The sequence below is a fragment of the Dipodomys ordii genome, unplaced genomic scaffold (assembly GCF_000151885.1).
Source record: "Dipodomys ordii isolate 6190 unplaced genomic scaffold, Dord_2.0 Scaffold99, whole genome shotgun sequence".
NCBI classification, from domain to species: Eukaryota; Metazoa; Chordata; class Mammalia; order Rodentia; family Heteromyidae; genus Dipodomys; species Dipodomys ordii.
In genome coordinates this window covers 2,073,738-2,081,728 of record NW_012267315.1, presented here as the reverse complement: position 1 = coordinate 2,081,728, position 7,991 = coordinate 2,073,738, and the positions used below count along the sequence as shown (strand labels likewise).

Below are 7,991 nucleotides of genomic sequence, written 5' to 3'. Positions count from 1 at the left end.
CTCTACCACTGAGCCACCTTCCCAGCCCCTCAACTTCATATTTTCTTAAAAATATAGAAATATGGCCATGTGCCGGTGGCTCATGCCTATAATGCTAGCTACTCAGAAGGCTGAGATCCGAGGATCGCGGTTCAAAGCTAGCCCCAGGCAGGAAAAGTCTGTGAGACTGTTATCTCCAATTAACTACCAGAAAACCAGAAGTGGCACTGTGGCTCAAGTGGTAGAGTGCGAGCCTTGAGCAAGCTCTGACCCCCCGCCAAAAAAAAAAAAAATTACACACACACACACACACACACACGTGCGTGCGTGCATGCGAACTTGTAATTCTTTTTGTAGCTGCTTCAAGAGATTCAAGATCAGAGCTTTTTTTTTTTTTTTTTCTCTCCTAGTCCTGGGGCTTGAACTCCGAGCCGGGGCACTATCCCTGAGCTTTTTTTGCTTAAGGCTAGCACTCTACCATCTGAACCACAACAACACTTCTGGCCTTTTCTGATTATGTGGTGCTGAGGAACCAAACCCATGCTGCATGCTAGGCAGCACTCTTAACACTAAGCCACATCCCCAGCCCAAGATCAGTGCTTTTTTAACAGATTATTTTATTTACAGATTAGCCGGCTTGAAGGCCAGGTGCTAATTATTTCATAGAAATTATATTTCTTATATTTATTCTTATATTTCCTGTATTTCTTAAAAATATATAGGAATATGAACTTGTAATTCTTTTTGTAGCTGCTTCAAGAAAATTCAAGACTGGAGCTTTTAACAGATTATCATATTTACAGATTAACCGTCTTGAAGGCCAGGTGCTAAGATATAAAACTGCTGCTGAGAATGCTGAGAAAGTTGAAGATGAGCTCAAAGCAGAAAAGAGGAAGCTACAACGAGAGGTACGTATGCTACTGGAGAACTCATTCCTAAACAGAAAAAAAGTTATTGAAATTCTTCACTGTTTAAGAAATTTAATTTAATTTAAATTTAATTAAATTTAAAACAAGTGGAGTCACATATTATTGGCTTTATATATCTGCACAGTGACGGCCGCCTTACTTGTAGGTTTTAATTTTTACTTTACAGATCAAGTCTGTTTCTGCAAATTCTGTGTATCTTCTCTGTGATGTTTAATACCTCTAACGCTTAGGGGAAAAAAAGGAGATTGTCTGGGGACTCTGTGTAGTAATGCCTTCAGTTTACTAGAAGGTATTAACTGCTGTTTCTGATCACCTAAAGTGATTATGCTCTCTCTGTCTCCAGTTACGAACAGCACTGGACAAGATTGAGGAGATGGAGATGACTAATAGCCATTTGGCCAAGAGGCTGGAGAAGATGAAGGCCAACAGGACAGCACTTCTGGCCCAGCAGTAGAGAAGCTACTCTTCAAACTGGGTGTTGCTCTGAGAGCTCTGCCCAGAAGGACTTTTTGTATATTGACACAAACCGACACAAACCCCTTTCAGTACTGTTTTGAGTCATTATTAAAACAGCCACCTGTATTTTATAATTTATGGGAGTGAAGCAGGTTTGAATCTTCATGAATTATTACTCTGGATTTTGTTTATAGCTTGATTCTAGACTCAAGAAATTGTGCTGTTTTTATTTCCATAATTTCTGAAAATCAAGTATAGTCATCATTTTTCCCCAGCTGCCTCAGACTGAACACTGTAGGACAGCGATTCTGAGCTCACTGACACTTGCTGGAGTTATCACAAAACACAAGTGCCTTCTCCACAGTACAGTTCAGACTTCAGGATCTCGAGTAGGCAAAAGATATTTACTCTTCCTATCAGATAGCATTTATATTTTAGTGAGGAAGTAAGTTCACAGGTTGGGAGTCTGTATTTCAATGTTTGGAGGAAAAAGCCTTTGTAAAATATTTAAATTTATATGAGAAAATGATAGGAAAAATGGGGAGTGTATATAAAACTTGCTTTATTGCATGGGGCAAGGGGAGTATAAGGCCTGTATTCTTAAAGAATAGGGTCTTTATTCTTCCAAATCAACTGTGCTGTACCTTGTAAAGTATTTTCATCTGCTGCTTATTGGTGGAATGAAGCTTCAAACAAATCCAAAATGGGGAGGGAGGGCAGAGCAAGCAGGAGGGGAATCTCCCAAAGATTCTATTAAATACAACCTTCTGCCCAAACAACTGCCTACTGACATGTTCATTTTGATACAGAACAAACTGTGGTCACCATATCCATCTTGCCTTTTTTTTTTTTCCTTTTTCCTCCTCAAGGACAAATAATCTGGAATACAGATTTCTTAAGTCTGATTTTCATCATTAAAGTTCAAGTTGCTTAAAATCAAGTGTAGCCACTTTGCAGCAGTTGGGACTCTTGTCAGAATCGATCCTGTAGAAATGGAAATGATTACACTAGCTTCAAAGTGTTCATGCAGAAAATATACTGGGAAAAAAATCTAATGAATAAAGGCCATATATACTTGAAACTAGATAATAAAGTTAACCAAGAAGTGAGTAAAATCTCTAATAGTTGTTCCCTTTTTTAGAGCCATTCAGTTTTTTTAAGGTTTTAGTTTCCTATCTGGAAACTGAAAATGAATTGGGGACCCAACATATTCTAATTATAATAGCTGTGTAGTTGATGGTGGGAAGGATATTCTGAAATGCAATTTCTTATATAATGCATAGAATGGTCCAGCCTGAGACCAGGGTGATACCTTTCCCTCCTCTCTCTCTCAAAATCGTTTGGCCTGTGTCCCTTCTGCTTGATTGAAGGAACCTTACCTCGGAGATGCCCCAGTTGGTCTGCTGCTTAGAGTTTGAAACTATCAGGAGCTGATTTTGCTCCTTTTATGGTTTAACAAATGTGTCCTCCATTGCGTTGTCCCTAGGTATTTGGTTCTTTCCCACTGAACTTCACTGAGGTCCTCCATAATATGGATTTTACCTTAACATCACAGGTTAATTTCTGTGCTGACTGGTCTGTTTCTTACAGTTTATATTTTTGTTACCAGAGTCTTAGAACAAAAGCCTGGCTCCAGAAGTCTCAAGGGACTATGCTTGACCACCTCTTGCAATATGCTCATCAAAGAGATGAGCTCATCAAAGTGATGAAGGACAGAAAGGAAATTTAATCAATGTGGCCATATTGGGTCTAGTGACTTCCAACAACATAATGAAGGGCTAACAGGAGCTCTGATATTTTCTAGAACAGGAAAATGAAGGGGGATGCGGTAAGTATAGCCAACAGAGCAAGTAATCTTGATCTGAGTGATCATCTCAGTTCTGGTTTCCATAAGGTGATCTCCCTTTCTGGGGTGCCCCTTCAACATCGTAGGTCCTCATCTAGGAGTAGGTCTATCCTTTTAAGATTTTCTCTTCCTTGAGAATAGTTTTTCCCCATTCCTGAAATTAAAAGGTTTTAACTACAATAGGGCAATTCTGAAGAAAAAAAGTTAAAGAGGTTAAACATGACACAAACAGAAGTTAGGCCAGTGAATATGGCACCTTTTTTACAATGGCACCTCATTTTTACATTATACTTAAAATAAGAATACTTAGAAGCTTCAGTTATAAACTTCAGTGACAAGTACTCATGGCCATTAGCAACATGGATTTACATTATAACTCATGCCTGTTAAACACTGGATAAGAACTGATTTCTTCCCTCAAGTTTATCCCTTAAGAAAAAATTAGATTGGCTTACTGAAGATATTAATAAGATTTTTACTTCAAGGCCTCCTTTTTTTTTGGGGGTCCGGTTGTGGGGCCTGAACTCTGGGCCTGGGAACTGTCCCACAGCTCTTCAGCTCCAGGCTAGCGCTCTACCACTTGAGCCACAGCGCCACTTCCAGCTTTTTTCTTTTTGCTTATGTGGTGCTGAGGAATTGAACCCAGAGCCTCATGCATGTAAGGCAAGCGCTCTACCACTGAGCCACCTTCCCAGCCCCTTCAAGGCCTTCTTTATGGTCAATATCAGCAGTCTCTTACATGTTGAAGATTCTTTCAAAAGACATCTGAACTGACATATAGTACATGAAACCTGATAAATTTCCCAGAGCAGAAAAATCTGGAAAATCCTCAAGACCTTAGGATTCTTAATTGTGTTTGCTAGAACACCTTGTCAGATGCCAAACTTCTTTGGGATTTTTTTTTAACATGAGTGGATTAGGGAAAATTGATATAGAAGTTTTCAATTGTGAAGTAAATAAGAAATTACATTAAAACACATTTGACAATTTATTTGTAGTCAATTAAGACATGAAAGGGTGCTAGAAGGCAATTGAAAATCTTGTACCTTAAGTCTCTTCACCAACAACATTGGGATACAGAGGAAGAATAAAAGACCCTAGAGTCCATTAATGAACCACACTTAACACCTCTCAAAGACTTTGTATAGATCTGGCAGATTGGCAAGCTGCAGGACATTACCATCTTCTGTGAAATGCTTAGGTGGCAGAAGGTGTGAGCGGAGAGCTTTATAGACAATGTGTTCTACAGTCCACTTCCAGGATTTTGGGATGGAGCCAGGCACTTCACTCTGGGAAACACAAGCAATATATCTCATCTTCCTATACAAACTGGCTTCCTGTATACTGAGCTGGCTTACAGTGGGTTATATTGTTGTAGGCTAGTCTCTGAGATTCAATAGGCTTAAACACAGGAGATGACAAATAGAGGGAGAAAAGCCACTGTTCTGTAGGACTGTCTCCAACTGAACTTCCATATAAGGAGGTTGTGTTTCTTGTAGCAGGATCTATCAATGTCTGATCACAACATCTGGATGGCAACAGTTGGAAGTAACTACTCACTACAAATTTGGGAGCCTAAAAGCGGCTGGGAAGGTGGCTTAGTGGTAGAGTGCTTGCCTAGCATGCATGAAGCCCTGGGTTCGATTCCTCAGTACCACATACACAGGGGAAAAAAAAGTGAATAAATGAAAGAAAATTAAAAGAGAAAAAATATTTTAAAAAATGAAAATAAAAAAGGTTGCTGGGTGCTGGTGGCTCACACTTATAATCCTAGCTACTACTCAGGAGGCTGAGATCTGAGGACTGCAGTTCTAAGACAGCCTGGGCAGAAAAGTCCATGACTGGCAAAAAAGAAAAATAAAGCCTTAGTTGTCTTGTGTACAAGATGCTCTTTTTTTTTTATCTATCCTTCCTGTTATTGAAGTAGATTTTCCCAACCAGGAAGTTCAGCTTAGTTAATTGCCAAATATGTCTCCTGCCTTCTCAAAGCACTGGAGTGAAAATTTCCTAGGGGTTTGAGCAAACAGGACCTACAACTAAATCTCTGCTCTACCATCTAAAGGCTCTGGGAGTCCTTGTGAGCACACCCAATTGTCCTTACTACTGCTGAAACAAGAATACCACCACCTGTGGGGGTGGATGGGCCGATCATTTTAAGATGGTTAGAAATCATAGTGGCTATCCTTTGATTCCCATCCTACTTTGGCGCCTTCTTTCCTCTCCCCATGTGATTGGGAAAAAGGGACACATTAGGAACCCAGGGCTCTCTGTGTCCAGATGATCTGTAAAAGGAATTGTAGAGCTTGCTTCCTGGCTAAGCAGTTAAGCGAGAAAGAACTAAGAGTCACTGTGGAAACTGATCCAGAATGTGAAGACTTGGGGTTAAGTGGGAGATGTGAGAGATAACAGACCCACCAGTGTAGGACAGTCTTAAGTTGCACCCCTGTCACTGTGATGCCTTGTACTTGTTTCTACACTTGATAGTTTCTGAGATCACTGGAAGTACCTAGTCTAGAATAGAAGGAAATAAAACTCAAGAGGATCATGCCTATAATCCTAGCTACTCAGAGAACTGCAGTTGGGGGCCAAAGAGTTCACTAGATGCCATCTCCAAATAATCAGCAAGCAGGTGTGGCCTAAGTATTAAAGTACCAGGCCAGCAAGTGCAAGGCCTTGAGGTCAAACCCCACTCACGAATAAACCAGAAGAGGTGGTACATACCTGTAATCCCAGCACTCAGGATTCACAGAGAGAAGGACCTTAAGTTTGAGGGAAGCCTAAGCTAATCCTAAGGTCTACTAGAAAAACTGACCACTATTTGAATCTTACTCCACACAGTAGCATTTTAGAAACTGACAAGTCTCACCGTCTAAAGGTGTGTGAAAGCCTGTCCTAAGGGGTCCACCACCATAGTACCTGCTGGCCTGAGAGGACTGTCTCTTCCGATATATACTGCTTCCGGATGGAGTAAAATACAGCGCATTCTTTACTGAGGCTTTCAAAACATTCTTTTTCTTCATCCCAATTCACCTGGTTCAAAAAGTTCAATACCTCAAGATGAGTACATGCTTTAAACATTGTCATTTCTAAATGGAGATTGTAAATCATAGCTTAAAAATGTGACTTTCCACAGATTAAAACTGTCAGTTGGCCTGCTAAATACTCTGGGATGAATATTGGGGGGAGAGGGTGGCCCTTGGTGGTTTTATCTAGTTACCTTTACAATTCCAAATGAAGTATGGGTGGTATGTTCTTTCCCTCCCAAACATGCGAGAACAAACCCCCATGCTTAGCACCCGCCTGACCACTTACCTCTGTAGCCAGTCGAAGAATGAAGATAGGCAGTCCTTCCAAAGGGGGCACATAGTTGTCAATCAGAAGGGGTAATCCAATCAGGTTCCCTTCCTGATTGTGAGAAAAAGGCCAAAAAAATGGGTAAAAAATAATATTTCATTTCTCTTAAGTGCTTCTCTAAGTCTTGTTCTCACACCTGCCATGTTGGGTGACCAGGTACTGAGTAGGACTTGGGGACAAGTTAAAAGAATTTTAATCTTGACATGTAGTAGAACCACCTTTTCTTGGGTCTGCTCATTGTTCAAAGAACACATCAAGATAGAGCACCAAACACTAACGGGTAAAAGGGAGAGAAAGGAGCAAGTGGCAGAGCCTCCCTTCTGCCTTGATCCTTCACTCCTGGGAAGAGAAGTGGCAAGAATGGATGACAACACAGCTAAAATAACATATAAATAATAACCTAGAAATGCAAATAAGGAGTGGTGAGGATATCACACGTAATGAATGAAACTTTTAATTTTTTTCTGAAGAATATAAGAATCTAATACCTCAAGAATAGCCACCCCACCTCATCAATTTCCAAAGAGAAGTAGTCTGCAAGCATCTCTGCCTTCTTCTTCAAAAACTCAACAATGTATTCAGCAAGTACTTCCTTGGGGCCATCTTCCTCTGTCCAGCCACTCTCAGGACTGTCTAAGGCAAGCATAGCGAGGTCAAAGAGTGGGGCTGGCTCCTAGTAAGAACAAAACATCAGGGAACAGGTGTAAAGCCCGAGCCCCATAAACCACCCTTGGTTCAGGCACAAAAGCATCAATCCACAAATTCAACACTTACTCCTGCTTCCTTCCAAAGGAAATCCTAAATAACTACACAAATCCTCCTGTCCTGTCAGTGGGCATCTCCACAGACAAGATTGAGCAAAGTCTCTCTCTACAGCTAGGAAGGTTACTTTCTTCTCAGCAGTCTTAGGAGTCAAACCTGTTTTCACATTTCGCAGGCAGAACATTTCTTTCTATTGCCTAAAAACTAAAGCAGGAAGGAGGAAGAATAAGTTGATGTTTCAGATAAACTGGTGAGGAACAAGGCTGAAATCTCTAGTTTATAAGGCATCTATCTTGTATTTCCCTTCTGAAAATGTTCCTGTTGAGCTTTTTTGTGTTATAAACCCTCAATACGTTGTTACTATATATTTTTTTATGATAGTGGTCAAATCAGAAGGACATAACATAGTTACGTGGGAGGGAGAGAGAGCAGGAGACAACAATGGCAGGAAGCATAGATAGGAAGATCATGGCCCAGTCCCTCGCTGGGTAAAAAGTGAGAGGCTGTTTCAAAAGCAACCAGAGGGGACTGGGAAGGTGGCTCAGTGGTAGAGCACTTGCCTTGCATGCCTGAGGCCCTGGGTTCCATTCCTCAGCACCACATAAGCAAAAAGAAAAAAGCCGGAAGTGGCGCTGTGGCTCAAGTGGTAGAGCGCTAGCCTTGAG

At 40.8% G+C, this 7,991-nt stretch overlaps 2 protein-coding genes across 3 annotated transcripts in view; one reads left to right on the top strand and one right to left on the bottom strand.

Annotated features, from left to right (window-relative positions):
- Lrrfip2 (leucine rich repeat (in FLII) interacting protein 2) overlaps positions 1 to 2,492 on the top strand; it is a 122,163-nt gene extending 119,671 nt beyond the window's left edge. The window contains exons 27-28 of the mRNA XM_013027033.1: positions 702 to 887; positions 1,252 to 2,492. Coding sequence (XP_012882487.1) covers positions 702 to 887; positions 1,252 to 1,362 — 297 coding nt within the window. The 3' untranslated portion in view covers positions 1,363 to 2,492. The remainder of the gene's footprint in view (positions 1 to 701; positions 888 to 1,251) is intronic.
- A 1,692-nt stretch (positions 2,493 to 4,184) lies between these two features.
- The window catches only part of Mlh1 (mutL homolog 1), a 68,268-nt gene continuing 64,461 nt past the window's right edge, over positions 4,185 to 7,991 (bottom strand). For both annotated transcript variants that reach the window (XM_013027105.1, XM_013027104.1), the window contains 4 exons: positions 7,073 to 7,237; positions 6,523 to 6,615; positions 6,127 to 6,240; positions 4,185 to 4,499 (listed from right to left, as the gene is read on the bottom strand). In XM_013027105.1, coding sequence (XP_012882559.1) covers positions 4,332 to 4,499; positions 6,127 to 6,240; positions 6,523 to 6,615; positions 7,073 to 7,237 — 540 coding nt within the window. In that variant the 3' untranslated portion in view covers positions 4,185 to 4,331. The remainder of the gene's footprint in view (positions 4,500 to 6,126; positions 6,241 to 6,522; positions 6,616 to 7,072; positions 7,238 to 7,991) is intronic.